Source organism: Lepidothrix coronata, unplaced genomic scaffold, assembly GCF_001604755.1.
Source record: "Lepidothrix coronata isolate B3197 unplaced genomic scaffold, Lepidothrix_coronata-1.0 Scaffold14, whole genome shotgun sequence".
NCBI classification, from domain to species: domain Eukaryota; kingdom Metazoa; phylum Chordata; class Aves; order Passeriformes; family Pipridae; genus Lepidothrix; species Lepidothrix coronata.
In genome coordinates this window covers 543,670-561,405 of record NW_016690194.1, presented here as the reverse complement: position 1 = coordinate 561,405, position 17,736 = coordinate 543,670, and the positions used below count along the sequence as shown (strand labels likewise).

Below are 17,736 nucleotides of genomic sequence, written 5' to 3'. Positions count from 1 at the left end.
TTCCTGTTTATACTTCTCATTAATTCAGCTCATGCCATTAAACACATCTTCTCTCTTCCTGCAATTTTTTTCATGCTTCCTACAGAACAGACATATTTTTTTTATTCCTCTAAGAAAGACTCTGCCCACTGCTAACTACAAGCAGCTAATTTCTCTAATTCTTCCTTTTCATTGTCCAATATCATTGCAGTTCTCTGACTCCAACTGGCAATGATCAATTACAGTCACATAGAAAATACAGATCTCGTATCTGGTATGATTCTATCTTATTTGAGTCCTTGGATATTTTTTCAATCTTCCTTTCCTAGACTGCAGACTCCGTAAGATTTCTTTTTCCTAGATATTTAACTTGAGTTACCTGTTAATCTCCTCTCTGAAAATCACACATTGTTCTCTGGAATGGTATATTTTCAAATGCTTCTCATAAGTCCTGAAATGTTTTTTACTTTCTTTAATTTCTTTCTTGGATTCTGTGTATTAGAACTGCACAGAGTATTCTAGGAGTAGTCAAATCATGCCAAGGAAAAGAAAACATATTCTCTCTGCTCCTATTGTATAGAATCCAGTTTATACATTCAAGGACTGCACTAGTGTTATTCACAACGACAATGGGAGTTCACAGTCAGCTCATTACATACTAGGGCTCTCATTTTTCTTTAGAGTCCTAGTTCCCAGGAGACAGCCATTCAGCCTCACTCAATGTGAACTCGAGCGATGTATTGGTTTTCATTATGATGTAATGATTTCCTCATTAAAAACACCGTGAGGTCATAATGATCTATACTCTTCAATCAGACTCTGGTGGATGATTGAAAGCTTAGACTAGTTGTCAATGACTGAAGATATCCTCTTGCACTGGCTTGGATTTTTCACATTGTCACTAATTTTTAAAAAAATGAGTGAAAGATTTTACCTCTGAAACAAACTGCAAAAAGAATGTCATTTATTTCATAGTATATCCAGATAGAATATATGTGTAAGGTGTAAACTATTATCTTAGGGAAAAAAATAATGTTATCATTCATGTGAAGGATCAACTGAAAAATTAATTTCATGGTATATGAGATTCTGAGCTAGTGAAAATGATGAATTGGTACTTACATGCACCAATTTAACCTTACGGCATGAACTGAGACATTGAGTCTACACTGTGTTCCATGTAGCAGCGCTTAGCTCCAATCCAAATACTAAGTAATACCAAGTATGATGAAAATAATTTTTGGAATTTTATTTCCTATTTACATTTCAATAAGCAGTGACTTGCACAGGGGCACACAACAAAAATGTGTGTATGTGCTTATAAAACTTCTGATACTTTCAGGTCATAGAACCGTTTTTGCAATCCTGTGAACTTGCTCATCCAACTTCTTAGAAAATTCAACTTCTCAAATAAAGAACTGTCTCTTACCAATTCTCCTAGTATATGTATCTATCTTGCTAAACATACTGAGCACTTTCTTCCACCAATCTTACGTTCCATATCTTCACAATCAGGGAAATTTAGGACAGGAATTTAGGACAGGAGCAAAGGAAAGAGAAATAAGGTAAAAGAAGGTAAGAGAATCAACTCATTTAATGTTCACAATATAAAGGAATATAAAATTATCTCCCCAATTTCCTGTGAGTCTTGAAAACTTTTCATAATAACACAATCAAAAATACATTTATCTAGGCGGGAAAGAGATAAAAGAGAGACTGTTAGGTAAGAATTCATCATGAAACAAGTGGAGAGAATTCAAACTTCCAAGGTAGGATATATGGCTGATGGAAACACATGGCAGCTATATCTTGCACGTTGTTGCACAGTCTATCAGAATACTAAAACATAGAATACTAAAAAAAATAAATTTGCAGCTACTTCCTCTATCGTCATTGCTTCCCTGAAAGTTAAAAGCACAAAAGAACTTCTCACTATAGAGTGATCTCGCTATAGAGTGATCTCACTATCTTGCATATCACTATAGAGTGATATGCAAGACTAGAGCCAGTAAAACTTAGTTTTATGACCACAACCAGGATGCCTTGACATTTCATTAAATTCAGTGAAAATAAGCACATGTGTGAAGTGATTAGTAAATCACTTTCATACTTAATAGCAGTAGTTGCTAATAATGCATAGTTCATGGACCACTCTAGTGAACAAGCCTAAGAGTACTAGTCCAGTTGCAAGCAAAACTGGTTTTCTGTGATAATCTATTAGAAAACCAGACTTGCAGAGCTGAAATAAAATCTCTTGGCAACATATGAATAATTATTCCCAAATCAATGAACTTTTTTTGCATGAGATTTAAGGGTGAATAAATATTCTCGGGCAAAACCATATTACCCATAGAACACTTTACATTGTAGAGAAGGTTCAAGAATGCAGTCAAGCTTTACGCTTAACTTTAATTGATGAGCAGATGTCAGTGAATTCAATGAAGACGTTCCTGTGAGCACAAAAGGAAATCCTATTATGATAGTATTTGTTGAGCTTTTGCAGAGCTCAAATTGTATTGTATTCAGGAAATTTTTAGCAAAAAAAATGCAAATTAAGTTCAGTTTTGATTAGTGGGGTTTTTTTCCTAATAATAACATAAGATTCAATGCACAAGGAAAGTTTGGTCAAATCACAGGGAAGGTGAAAAAATAAGCTACAAATTGATAACATAAAAATTACAGGATGATATCTGTCAGGGTTTATTTCAATATATGTAAAAGTATGTTGTATATTCTATATGTATGTTCTATTACTATAATAGACTATCAGATAAACATGTTAGATATGTGTACTACCTCTGTTTGGTATCATTACAAGAACATGCTAATTCTTTTGACACATGTTCTTTCTTCTAATATAGAAAAATACGTTTTAAGATTTCTAAATGATACAGCAATACAAATTGTGCTGATTGTAAGTATATTCTCTGAATTTCATGTAGTCTCCAAAATTTTTGTTTATAACATATTTTTCTAGAATTTACCTATCTCTAAATTATTTCATTTTGACAGGAGCATAAGTCCAGTATAGTTCTAGTTCATACCAACTGTTCTCTCTAATTTATGAATGAGACTCATTTCCTACATGCAATGTGTTTCAAATGTTGTTCATCAATAATGCAACAGGTCTATTGTAATTTTTCTTCAGAGATCAATATAAATGCAAAAGATATTTTGCTTTATTTTTGTTTTGTAATGACAGCACAGTTTCACCACAAATATATTTTACAGAGTAGTTCTGTTAACGAAACTGACTTCAGGATGCTGTAAGCAACGCAGCAAAATATAAAAATAATAAAAAAAAGGTTGGAGTAGAAGTATTTTAAAAGGTCATTTACATTCATGTTTACCTTTAGCAAGTCCTTATTTTATTTCCAAGTCAACTTCAGCAGCAATCAGTGGTCAGAGGAAATATTACACAGAGATTTCTCCATTTAGTAGCCAAACAGAACAAACGTATTTAACTAAGTGATTGTGTTTTATTCTAGGCAGAATTTTGGAGTAGGACTTGAAAGATGTGAATTCTAGTCTCAGAGAGTCACAGAGCATTTTCTTCCTCTGTTTTCAGCCTTTATAAGTGTGACTTCATAGCCTGATTTTTGAGTTATTAGGCTCAGCAAAGCTTTAATAAACCTACAACACAGAAAAACCTATTCTTCTCAATATTTTTGATTCAAGGCCTTCAAAAATTACAAGTAGGGCCCAGAAATAGAACTTAAATTACACAAAACTGAAGTTTGAAGTACATTACAGACAATTTTTCCTGCCTACAGATAATGTCACTGCTCAGGTCTGAAACAACGCGGCAAGCCTTTCTGTCAAGAACACATGGATTGGTGGTGTGTTTTGAGCTTTTAATTATCTACTGTGTCTGCAAACAAGTCTCTTTAAGGCCTGTAAAACATATGCAAGGGTAGCAGCAGTGTTACCTCATAAGCAAAAAACCAGAACTTAAACTCAATCAAATTTTGAGAAGACTTCAGTCTTATGCTGACACGTAGTTTAGTTCAGTTATTAGATAAGCCTCTGCTCATTTAGACTGTATTTGCAAACTCTGGAAAGGGCAGGCAGTATATCCTGCTTTATCATATGTTTATCCCTTCTGGTTTACCTTTCCACTTCTGCTGTATTTTCAGAAAAAGCAGAAGAGAAAATTTGCTGGTTTGATTTTTAAATATTTTTGAGAAACCTTCTTTACATATTTTTGAATATTGTGCTCAAATATTACAGTTACCATAAATTAACCTAAACTACTCTTATTAAAAGCAGTTAGGAACAGATTATCTACATGCTCCTAAAGAAGGGGAGAAAATCATGATTCTCCTGATGGTTTTGGGAATAGACTTTTTCTAAACATCTTCACAGAATTCTTTTATTGTTTCATTAGACTTTGTGCCAAAGGTGGATAGGGGTAAAAATGGTTTTGTATCAAGTTTGGCAAAAGTGTTAAATATGGCGTATATAGGAGTTTTATTTTTAAGATAGATAAAAGTAACAAGTGATTTAAGGGTGGCTTGTAAAAATGGAAAGGGATACTGTTTAACAGAACAGAAACAATTTGAATTCTTTTTAGATTATTTTTTATCTATTAAAATATGAGGTCATTAGAGCATGTCTGTTTTTACTCTTTTTTTATTACTTGTATATATGAACGTAAGAATTCCTGCATATGCTACCGATGTAGAAGAAATTTCTTGCAAAGTTTATTTGTAAAAATTACCGTTTATGATTAACTTAGTCTTCTAAATTTTAATAATTCTAAAATGCTTTATAAAATTTTATCACTCACAAATTCTCTATGTATGATTAGTATTATCTTATGTACAAAACAAGAAATATCTTTTCATGCTATCAGAGGAAGAAAAAACCCAACACTTAATTTAGAAAAGATTACACTAAATGCAGAAGCTCTTTTAACTTAGTAAAAAATGTACAAATGCTCTGGAGTGTTTCCGTGTAAGAGAAGTCAAAAAAATAAAACCAGGACATGTGTAGAAGTGTTTTGGTAGGAAACAACTGGATATGTCTACAAGAATTTCTAACTGGGCAATATCTGTAGAGAAAGCCCACAAAACTGGCCCAAGTAATTACTGCAAGATAATTACAAAGAGCATTCAGCTTATAATTTCATGATTATTCTGAAAATTTACTTAAAGAAATCACAGACATGCAAAAATTATTATGTAAATAACAATACATCTTTAAAGACTGAAAAATCCCTTCAGGAGAACCAGAGTCTAAGTGAAATGTTTGTATAAATAATAGTTAAGTTCAACAATTTACAATGCATCTAGGTTCATCATCAGTTTCTTGTTTGTTTCAGTGTAATTGAATAATAAATTGGCTGATTTACTCATATTTGGGTACCATAAGAGGAGTGAAGCTGTGATGTTGATTTTATAGATGCAACACTGAATTCTGAGCTGTCACTGGATGGGCAAAAAAGACAAAAATAGTCAAGAGAATAGGTAAAGAAAGACACTAACTTTAAAGAATAAAAAGCTTCCTTTTGCGCTTTACTTTTCTGCTTTTCATGCTCATGTTCTACGCTTGAGATAATCTACCAGGTAAACAAACTATGAGCTCAGGGGGAAAAAGTCCCCCTAAAATTCAAAGAAAAGGGAAGTCAAATAGCTAAAATAAAGTTTGGAGGTATATTTGAAGTGCTGTCAGAAAAAAAAGCATAGTCTGAGTTACAGCTAAAATACGCAGTCTTCTAGAAAGCAAAAAGCTCCTTCCCAATTCAGTAAAAATGTAGTGATACATCTGCTGAAACGGAAAAACCCCTTTACTTAAACCTTCACACTACCCTCTCCAAAGGAGAGGATATGCTCCAAACAGCATTTTACCGGTTGACTTGTTCGTATTCTGAGATTCAGGTTTCCTGATGAAGTATTGACAAGCACTTTGCAAATGCCCATGGCATTCCATTAAAAAATGCAGCTTTTCCTGTAACATCACTTGAGAAACACTGGAGAACTGATGCAAATGATCCCATGGTACCTTTAAGCAGTGGACCTGTGAATGGCTTTGACTGGAATAAGGTAAGTACTAGTGACTTAACCTGCTTATGATTTTAATTTCTTATTCAATATACTTTGTCTGGTATTTTGCAGCAAGAATGACACTGCATAAAACTAACTGCAATTACTGTGTTGTATGCAATATAAACATACTTCTTAAAAGCAGTCACTTAATGATAGAAATGGGGGGCAGGGAATAAACTTTAGAAAAAAAATTTCTGGATTTTTCCAACAATTTCTATCAAATCCTTTTCTTAGAAACTAAGAAAATTCTACATACCATTGCTTCTGCATTAAGTAGCTGCTCTAGCTGTTATTTCTAAACACAGAGAGCAAAATCTAACTACTGTACTTCTGTACAGATGGTCCTGACTCAGTGTTAATGTGAATCCTTGGAGAACGTAAACTTTGATTCTCACATATGCAGTCACTTCACAGTCATTTTTTTCAGAAATATGCAAGGAATTGCTTTTGCAGAAATGAAACAAAGACAGAAATCTACATTACTGTAAAGCATTTATGAGGCCAAACAAAACCAGAACTTGAGTCTAGAATTCTGAACTCTTTACAGCAGACAAATATACACAACAAATGTATCTGTGTGGATCTTCAAGAAAAATACACAAAACCATGCATGTACATATATTTTGAAAATCAACAGATGCCAGACAGTCCTTAGGTTGCATGAACTGTAAAATCTGTCTCCAAGTGAACATCTGGAACATTTAAATCTTAAATCTAGAGTCGATATTCTAGATTCCTCAGGGACTATAATGAAGGACTGACTGCACAAACACCTGCCCTTGTCTGCTGAAGGATTTATTTTCTTAGATAAATTAGGCAACATGGCATCTCTTCCAAGCCATGCTGTTAATGTTTACAGTTGCTAGACTGCTATACTTCCCTTAGCCCAGGATCACAACTTCACTAACTTTACTCAGAACATTATAGTTATGGTGGTTTATGGAAGCTTATTTTTGGATATTTGGATATTTTGGCACTCTTGAAGTGTTTGTCTCCCTAAATCCAGATATTGTTTCAACCTTTTATTTTTCATAGTTTGTGTGCTTGTTTATTTAATTTCTGCCTGTGTAAGAAAATTCTAAAATCTAAGTATTAAGAAGAAACAATAAAAATGTTCTTGATAGTGAAATTTATTTTTTTAGAAACTCATTATTTCCTTTGCAGTGTCTTAAAACTTCACTTCCAGAAAGCATTTCTTGCAAAAAACCACACAAATCCCACACACAAATGTGTGCTTCACAACCATTTGGTATGTCTGAATCAGGGTTCTCTCTCTAAAACGTGAGTGTACCCTGCAGTGACTGCATAGGTTCTTTACCTCCTTAATTTTCACTTGGCAAGTAGCCCAAGTCTCTGCTTTAAATTTCCCACTTGGTAGCACTACTATGGCACCTGAAGAGTAATTAGTTGTAAGAAAGGGAATTTTAACTGTTTGCTGAGAAGGAAAAAAATGTGCATGCCTAATAAAGATTTTTTCCTTGAGTATCTGCAATACCATTTATTTATTTTTGCTTAGAATGCACCATCCTTTAAATAGACCAATGTCTATTTTTTCTTTTTTTTAAACCTTCCAGAAAAACTGAGTGAAAGAAAATTGGTTTGGTTTTAAAGCCAAGCTACTTTGATTTTAGTCAGTCTTTTACATTACAGCAGCTCTTATCTTTACACAAATTTTGTCCCCCTGCCTTTTCTGTTTTTTTAAACAGTTTCCTGATAATGGTGTTTTTTATTTTAATTTTCATATTGGTCTTCTATGGACATCTAAGGTGTGGTCTTCTACGGACATCTAAGGTGTAGTCTTCTAGGAAGGCAAAACCTCAAGATGCCTGAGAAATCATAATGTTTTACCTAAATTACATATGTAATTCCCTGTGAAGCTTATACTGTCCATGAAATTTTATATTATAGTACTGTTTGTAAGATAGGCAGATCTTCATTGGTTCCAATGACCTTGGAAACTCTTTTCAGTTCAATTCATTACATATATATAGTTATGCAAAATGAGTAACAGAAATGAGGTTTTCCCTCCTCTAGAAATTAGCAGTTCCCTAGCCCTAAGAAAGAGAAAAGTGCTGCTCCTGATACTGCTTCTGCCTTCTGTGCAAATAAGAAATGCAAAGAAGTTTGAGAGGGAGGGGATTTGATTTCTTTTTTAATGTCTGCCTCCTTCCAGCAAGTCCATCTGTTGTAGCACTATAATTCTGGAAGCAGGATGTGTGTGTGACCAACAGGAGACAATTACTGCATAAGTGTTTGTTGATTCAGCTCTATAAAGGGCAGGCCAATCACTACAGTATGAACAGAAAAGAATTCCAGCTGAGGAGCTGCATATAGATTAACACAAAACACAAATATAAATGAGAATGGGGAAAACCAGAAAGGAGTAATAGCGTGGAAAAGGATTAAGTAGGAACAAAGACTGAAGCAGAGAAGAAAGCTGGCATCTTTGGGCTGTTTAACCCAAGTTTATTAGTCTCTATTTTCATAAATTTTGCTCTCTGGCTTTCCACCTTAACAGAGAAAGATGGGATTAAATAGATATGGAACTGGTCTGAGCTCTCTACTGAAGAAAACTCCAGTTGCCTTGGGGCATAAGGAGACACTGTCTGTTCTTCACAGAGGAATGGGTGCTAGTTCCTGCAGACTGACCAGATTCTCAGCAAAGCAGTTTGCAGACCACAGGCTTAAAGAGAAACTTCCCTCACTCATTTGAATGCACGTAAATGTCACCATGAAGACTACTTTGTTTTCAGAAGGATAAATGAATTGGGTTGATATAATAATAAATCAGGTCTCAGTATCATTTGTACACAATAACTGACTCAGAATCTCACAAAAAGCATTCCAATAGATATTTTTTCATAATTCTGACTATAATAAATTAAACTACAAAAATCAATGTTATCACAGTTTCAGAGAACTGCAACAGAATTAAGCTGAACATCGTGAGACACCATAATAAAAAGTACTTTACCTCTATGGTCAGTTTACTAGTTTGAAGTCTCTGATTAGCCAAATGTAGCTGATTTGTTAGTTTTTCATTGGTTTCTTTCACCTCCTTCACAGAAGCAACTGCAGTATTTTTTTCATTCTTTAAAACAGCTATCTGCTTCTGCAATGACTTAATTCTTTCCTGCAGTAGAGTAACAGAGTAGCCTGGTTTCTGGATGGTGATATTTCTCCTTTTTGCTCTGTTCACTAAACATAAAATGTCATGTTACTAAACTGACAGATCATCATAAGTAACATGATTTCTGATTTTGTTTTGGCCCTTAAAACGCTCTTGAAGTCTCTAAAATATTTTTCAGTAAGTAAACTGGTAAATTAACAGTTGACCTATAAAAACATACAACATATAAAACATATAAAAACAATCAACCTATAAGTGCTCTAAGTTTTACTTTTTCTGAAGTGCCAACACTTCAAACTCAACAAGGACTCGGAAGTTAAATGTGCCTCTGATTGGTATTACCAAAAATAAGGCCTTCAGTGTCTTCACTGTCTTGTTAACAGATGGGTTTTTTTAAGGTCTAAGCCAAAAAACATTAATTTGTTTCATTAGCTGTGTTGGCTACAAGGGCCAAACATGAACAATAAGTAATGAAAAGCCTCGTATCAGTCAGTAGATTCAATTGCTGAGACTTAGTAAAAACAGAGTACATATTAACTATGTGAAAAGATGCTGTTTGACGGTCACTTATAGGACAATTTCACTTCAAAATAATGAGCTAAATATTTGAAAGTACACACACAAATTTAAACAAGCAAATTTTTTAACAGCATTCAGTGGGTTTGTGTAATATAGCAGAGGTTTTGGTAGGTAGGAATGCTTCGTCGGTCTTATTTACGAAGTTGCCAAAAATATATAATATTTCTACCTTTGCTTAGAATCGATGGATGTGATGTTACAAGATAGCAGATCTTCCTCCTCTTGGAATGTAACTTTTCTAGGTCTTTATTCTGTGAATGGCACTAAATAAAAAAGAGAAGCACAAAGTGAGCAACTCTTCATTATGGCACACCAAACACAACACTGTAAATTTTTCCAGTTTGAACCGAAACAACAAAAATTACTTCAAATAATATACAAATTCTAGTGAATTCTGATCTGAAAATCAGTCTTACAATATCAGCCAGTGAAGAGTACTTTTCCATCAAATGTAAAAGAATTAATGAACTGTTGTAGGTAAGTCATAGCCTTTTCCGAAGAATCCCAGAGAAAAATTAAGTATCCATTAATGTATCCATTACTTTTTCAGATAAGATCTGAATTTATTAGTAGGGAAGAAAGATGGTCTGTATTATTTGAAAGTCTACAGTATCTTATTTTTCAAGATATTTAAGTGAAACTAAAAGGAGCAGTGGTCTCATTAGTTCAAAAGGAGGAAGACCAGATTAGACACTGAGCTGTAACTAGAAGATGCATGAAACTATGTGAACATGCAAAATAAAATCACTGTGTTTGATCAGGGTTTAACAGAAGTCTGCTGTATGCCTTTTAAATATGTGATTTGAAAAATCAGCAGTTTCCAGAACCTATGCAATGTCCAATGACAGAAGAAGAGACTGAAGAAGAATGTTGCTTGCCATACGTAGAATGAAAATGGCCAGAGCATGGCTTACTCTAAAACGAAAGTACTACTTCGCTGAGTGTATTTTTAAACACCTTTGTTCTGGAATTCTGCAATATTTATCCAATTTTTAAAGTCTTCAGATTGTAATACTTATGTGGTACCATGCAATATATTTCTGGAAATATTAATAGCTAAAATAGCTGTTAATAAAATTTAAAAGAGCAAAGAGCAACGTTCACTACTAACTGCACTGAACAGATTACTGACATTGCAGGATAGCTTAGCCATGAATTCCAGATTTGTACAATCACCACATAATTTGAAGGACCAAGAATTGAGGTCTCAGCAGATGATGAGCAAACGATCCATGCCTGCAGCAAAAAGATGGAGATCTCCACTCTAGGCCACAGCTCTAATAAATGTATGAGTTGTAAGAGAGTGCCAATAACTTTGATGAAACTGCACAGAGTATTATATATTTATACTATGCGGGGCAAAATTGATGAAAGTCATTGTGTCATAACTGATCTCATTTTTAACCCCTGTCATAGCTCAGGACTTTGGAGATTCCTCTAGCCTTTCTTTGTATGAGAATGCCATGACACAGCTGGAGGGTCCTTAAATCCCCTGGATGGATTTAAGAATTCTACTAAAATCAGTTAGGGTTCCCAACTGTCAACACTAAACCTTTATGCAATACTATCTTCTGTCCTCACAAACCATGTTTTCAAATGCTTTTCCTGCAACATGGGAGCAGTTCTGCTGAAGCGTATTTAACTATTTAGGGCTCTCCAGATGCTTTCTGTGTATGCTCCAATTCCACCAGTCTGTTAAATATGAGTATCAGGATATATCTGTGCTTGTCTCTTCCAGTAGGAACAGAGAATAAATGCAATACAGGCCTACAGAAGAGGTAGTGGCTGAGCAAGAGAGAACAGAGCCTCCTGGATTGCCTGCCTTGTATGTCCTCACCCAAGAGCAGCAGGAGATAACAAGAGCAGCACACTCCGTCAGATTTTCATGTATATCATGTGCACCTACTCATACTATGTATTCTATACCAACAGACGGTTGCATAAGAATTTTCCTTTTTTTTCATTTTTTTCTGACCCAAAAGGTTTTGATGGAATAACATGATCAAGAATATGTAAGAAGACCAGGGAGTTTGTATTTGCTTTAAAATTCTGGAGACTAAGAAAATATACATTTTTTTTATTATATGATCATATAAAACTGAATTTCAAACTAATTATCTTAAAGCAGTGTTTTCAGTGTTTCAGTATTCTGTTTCTTGAACTAAGAAATAAAAATATCTGCTTGTGTTTTAAATTCCATGAACTGATTTATTTGGGCAAAGACAGGAGAGAAAAAGTACTAGACGCTGTTCAAAAGTCCAAGAATGAGTCATCTGTTACAGATTGTATGGAGCCTCTGAAGACCTGGGAAACAACCAGCTGGCTCTCTTCCGTGAGAAAACAGCACATAGATGTTAACAATGAGACAATCAGTTCAAATCCCAGACAATGAACTTAAATAGGCTAAGAAGGTGGTAAAAGTATACTTTCTCAAGATGAAATCTCCTGGACACAGGAGCATCTTTCTAAGATGTAGACAACTCGTCCAGTACACACCAAACAAACTGAGAGATGTTTATACTTGGTTAGTCAGCACACAGTTTGGTTAGATGGGAGGGAGGGATGTTGCTGTTTCCCTGTTATGGGCTAGGTCAGCCTGTTCTGTATGGCATATCTGATTGGAAGAAAGTTTAATGGGATGTCTGTGGCATTCTTTGTCTGGCCTGTGAGACAGCAGCACTAGTTTACAGCAGCTTAACATTTTTTAATCAGCTTTTGTAATCCTGACACCCTCTCCAAATACTTTTGGAGACTAATCATTCAGAAAATATTCTAAATGATAATGAATCTATCCACTGAATATCTGGAAGCAGATTTTATTTTCCCTTTACAACAAGAGTCAAATTAATTATGAGTAGAACAGCAGTGCTAATATTAAACTTCAACACTCCACACGGGAGAACAAAGCAAGTTCTATTATATACCTTTTGATTATATTGCTCGTTTTTGCCTTCTAAATGAACAGTGTTGCAGGACTTTTTTTCTTGTTGTTTACTTCTGTCTGGCAGTGGATCAATGTTTTGCACTGTCTTCATAATCACTGTTTCCAAACTTTCAGAATTTGGTATCTCAGAGTCACTAAAACAGCATGTTCAGGAAAACACAATCACGACAAATACTAAAAGTTCCAAAGAGCCAATGCTTAGGCACACAGAAATTAACACATGTAAGAAAGAATAGAACTAATATAAAATCCAAACACTACTAAGGTGACTTATTTAATAGATTTTACAAATAAATAAAGAAGAAATCTATCACCAAAATGGTCTTAAAAAGTTCTACTCTGTGAAAAGGAATCTCACTCTACAATGCAGAGAAGTCTGAGACTTAGCTGCTTCTTAAAGGACAGTTTTTGTTACAATCTACAAAAGTGACATACATGAAAAGATACTTGACAGTATTTCAAGTCTGTGAATGGTTCATGAAGTACTAAATTTCTACTTTCCTTCATTTTCACATTTTATAACAAAACAAGTAAATGTATAATACTTTACAATATTTTGCTTCAATTGAAATTCATCTGGGGTGCTGGCTGAGACAAAATCAAAAATCACACTTCAGTGAAATCTCTATTTAGCACCCTTTTGGAGTGCTTTTAAATTCTGTAAACTTGGTAATCCTTTCACTGAGATTGCCTCCCATGCAGAGAAACTAGACCTGAAACTAATTATTTTTCAAATTTTTCCTTAAAATTGCACTAACTGTGCTCTTAATTGACAGTTTTTCACTGCCTTGCCTCAGATTACTATTTGCTTTCTTATATTCAGTGAAGACTATCCTAAAACTTGAAGTCTTGGATGTATAATTTTCTATAGCATCAGTGGCTATTTATCATTATTTGTGTGAGCAGATTTGTGAAGGAATCCCTTGACAGAAGGCTATTTTGATTTGTTACTCTTTAAATCAAGACATTTAAAATGGCAAAACTGAGTTCAAATTAAGTTGCACCATCATAAAAATCTATGGTTTAGAGATGGAGGCTACTTAACCAGAGAAAAGGCCTCAAATTGAAGAGTTCACACAGAAAAATGTTTATACTTTTCAAAACTTGTCCTGACACATTAGTATGTCTTATTGACTGATAAGAAAAGAAATCAATGTAATGGTTTAAAGGTGTTGCAGTAGCACTGAGACATTTCTAACTACATACACATTTCCTGCACCTGAATGCTTTCAAGGAATATTCTATTTAGAAAATGGAAACTTGAATTTAGAAACTCAGAGGCAGGTATTATTGATAAAGAACAGTATTTACTAATAAGTAGAAGAGGGAACTAAATGAAGATACTTTCCTAACTTGTTGAGACTGACATCTTGAAACCTCACTCTCAAAAATGTTCACTATTCTATTACAAGAATTCCCTAAGCCAGCATTTGTACAATAATCAAAAATAGTATTTATGGCTAGCTATGAAATGATGCAATTATTTTCATAAGCTATGCAATTATTTTCCACTTCAACCTCAAAGTGCGATGACAGTGTGCTCGCTCAATTTTGCTCTTAAAGAGAACACAGTAAATGAAACAAAAAGCTCACTAACTGCAAACGTGCATCCACATTTGCATATGTGCAAACATGAATGTTTTCTGTTGAAATCAGATCTACAATATTACAGAAATAAGCTTAACATTAATGATATCAATTGACAAATTACATGGTTCTTAATTTGTTAACTTGCTCAAAATACTGTGTCCAGAAACCACTTATTTTGCACAGGGAGAAGCAGCAGAAGGGCTTAATTTGCCACTATTGATTTGCTGTATAACCCATAAAGCCAACAAGAAGCCTATGAATGATTCCATTTTCTTTATTCTTTTGCCACCCTTCCTGCATTTTGGATAATACAGGGTTGAGAAATTTCTTCGCTTGTCTGTTAGGACAAAGTCCTGAAAGACAAGGTGTGATAATCATTTGCCTAGTGGCCTATTGCTGCCTCCTCAAGTATGTAGGGACAAATGGAGGAAGCAAAACTTCCAAATGTTTATTTAGCTTGCCAGTGCAATTTTCTGAGAGCTTTGTGACTCCTGACTGGGACTGTATGTGGTAACAATTACCCTTAAAGAACTGATTTTTAACCATCGTTCAATTAAAGTTAGTACAATGACTGTGCATAAAACATACATGAAATAATTAGTGTGGATGGTTCTTAATTTAAAGGATGTTAAACAGCTTGTAGACATCTGCTAGCAAGCTGAAATGGGTCATTCAAAATTTATCTAACTAAATTAAGGGGAAAAAATGTTTCTCCTCCCGGGTCGGCATGTCACAAGATAACTAAACCGACTTAGTTGGCTTGCCTGGGAATCCTTAGCTGTCAGTGGTGAATATGCAAAGGGCCAGCAAATTAAATCAACCTGCCAAACTGTCAATTTCAAGCCTCATGACTGCATGAAAATAGCATCACTGGAAGAAATCAAGCATTGCCTTCTTTTGGGTTTCCTGGCACCTATTCAAATACTCATGCAGTTGTGGTTAATTTCACATGCAAATTTCAGTCAATAAGCTCAGAACAAGACCTCCCAAGATATTTCAAAGGATCTGACAGTATTTTTTTTGAATACCAAATCAACAGTAGTTGAAATTCAATCTCCATTTGCTAGTGCTTTACATATGCACAGTGTCCCCTCTACAGGGCTAAGTTAATGAGAATCGTACCTGCTTTCATTCACATCCTCCCAGCCGTCCTTACTGAACTTCTCAAATACATTACTCATAACCTTGATGGACTGTTTGAGAAAAGCTCCATGATGTCCCAAAGAGCTCTTTTCCTTGGCTGTTTTTAATTTAACCTTGGTGCCTGTTATCTTGCAATTACATTGCCCGGAGGTTGTCACTGCTTTGGCTTTATCCGGCAAGCATTTCGGCTCTTGCACTTGACTCAGCAAATCTTCACTTTCATTTCTCAACCTGTTAGCTTCTGCCACTTGCCTCTTCAAAGAGGCAGCTTCTTTTTCCTTCTCATCAGTCACTAACTGAAGTTCTGATTTTTCTTTTTTTATTTCACAAGTCCTCTTAAGTAGCATTTCCAGCTCTCTTTCTCTTGTGTCTGCATCTTCCTTTTGTACTTTTAAAGATTCTTTCAAATAAATTTTCTGATTCAATAAGCATTTATTTACTTCTTTCTGTTTCCTTAATTCCCCTTCAATAGCATTTAATCTTCTTTCTAGTTGTTGCATCTAACAAAAGCAATTCACAATTTAGCATTCACAATATTTCAGCCCACCGAGTAAAAAAAATAATTATGTTCTCAAATATATTTTTATATGACAATAATATCACATGAAGCACAAGGACAAAAACAATCTATAGTCCTTAAATTAAAAATAATTCTAATGTAGTGCAGATGAAAACATTTTAGCTGCAATAATACAGCTGTTGAACAAAGGGCAGATGGTAAAAGAAGTTAAAATTTGAGGCAAAGTGACACAGAAGTTTAGGTATGCTAATAAATCTCCCTGATGCATCTTGAGCTCATTACTGATTTGGTTATACATACTAATTGAATTTAAAAAAACATTTTCAGAAGGATTACTACTTTGAAATACAATTTTGCGCTAGCTATGTAAATCAACAAGTTCTTTTAAGTGTCGTAAATACACACATAAAATATTAATTTTATCTTTCAAAAAACCCCAAACAAATCCTAGCAAGAGATATCAGAAACTCAGCACCTAAAACCATGAAAGCTAATATGTTTTTCTATTCACTGAAAGGAAAAATCTATCCTGTTTTAATTAAGATACTTTAACTTTACAAGTTGCTCATATAAATTCTGAAGAAGCGTTCTACCTATATATGATATATATGCTTTGTTTGTAAAGTCCTTTGAGGTTTACACATATTCAAGGTCATTAAAAATAAACTGATTCTCTATGATGTTCTGGAATATTTACATAAAGCAGCAACTAAATCTCTCAATTTCCAGCAAAAAGGGTCAATTTTAATTTTAGCAGATGTTAAAATGAATATTTAGTCTGTGAGATTTCCCCAGAAGTGTGAAGATGGCAGCAGAGTAAGTTTTGTGCTCAATAACCACTTACTCCAGTATTTTGAAGAAACACTTTTTTAGTTAGCTTTGTACAAGCTGCATTCCCACTCTTTCCCTAGAGGAAGTGTCAGGGGCTCTAGATTTCTCTGGATATGGTTAGGAAAGACTATATTTCAAGAATGCACAAGGCTAACTTGAACTTATCACCTTGTAAAATACCGGCCAGTTCCTTCACTTTGTAGCAAGACAACATGTCAAAACTACCTTTGACACTGAAAATACTGAAACCATATTATTTGTCAATGAATGCTACATGTTTTTACAAGGACATTTTGCCAATGTATTTGAATTATTTTAAAATTTATGGAATCTATTATGAAATGGGTACCACAGATGTGATTCAGATAAATGAGAGGTCTTAATGTACAGGGTAGATTTGGACAAGAGCTGCTCAAACTTCCTACACATTTGTGAATTTGATACTGAATTTCTGCCTTTGACAGCAAATCTTTAATATGAATGCCTATGCATTGCTAGTTTTCATTATGGAAATTCACAGCACTCCCACAGTGAAGAGACATTGCCTTATGGCTACATAAAGTAAATTGGTGAAATCAGAAATAAAAGGGATTTTTTCAAATGCTTCAATGAAACTAAGGTTTATGATAAAAATTGCAGTTTGCACTTTCCTCCCCAGTGACAAGGTGTTAGACAAATACCTTTCTTCAATCACCTTCCTAAACTGATTTTCTGCTATTATTTTCTCAGTTCTTTAAAGCAACCTTTTGCACTCAGTAGTACTTAAAGTCATGTATGACAGCTGGAAGGAAACAAACAATGAAAAGCTTCTACACCTCTCCCCAAGGTACCATCATAACTCTGTACATCCATAGAGATAAAAATTATGTAGTACCTGGCAAACAAAATTATAGTTCTGAAATATAGATGATAAGCAAGCATAAACTGTGTGACATTTCAGATGGTAGCATTCATATTATTTCAATTACTCACT

At 34.3% G+C, this 17,736-nt stretch overlaps 1 protein-coding gene and 1 long non-coding RNA gene across 27 annotated transcripts in view; one reads left to right on the top strand and one right to left on the bottom strand.

Annotated features, from left to right (window-relative positions):
* The window catches only part of CNTLN (centlein), a 272,029-nt gene that overhangs the window by 53,520 nt on the left and 200,773 nt on the right, over positions 1-17,736 (bottom strand). For 25 of the 26 annotated variants that reach the window (XR_001873367.1, XR_001873366.1, XR_001873371.1 and 22 more), the window contains 4 exons: positions 15,392-15,912; positions 12,660-12,813; positions 9,905-9,998; positions 9,001-9,224 (listed from right to left, as the gene is read on the bottom strand). Coding sequence is in view for 19 of the 26 variants with exons in the window: in XM_017806135.1 (XP_017661624.1) it covers positions 9,001-9,224; positions 9,905-9,998; positions 12,660-12,813; positions 15,392-15,912 (993 nt within the window). In the remaining 7 variants the exon portion in view is untranslated. The remainder of the gene's footprint in view (positions 1-9,000; positions 9,225-9,904; positions 9,999-12,659; positions 12,814-15,391; positions 15,913-17,736) is intronic. The other variant, XM_017806150.1, reaches the window with a different exon arrangement.
* Positions 839-1,778, top strand: LOC108493132. The gene is made up of 3 exons (XR_001873372.1): positions 839-976; positions 1,495-1,554; positions 1,673-1,778. It is a non-coding gene; the product is annotated as an uncharacterized LOC108493132 (long non-coding RNA).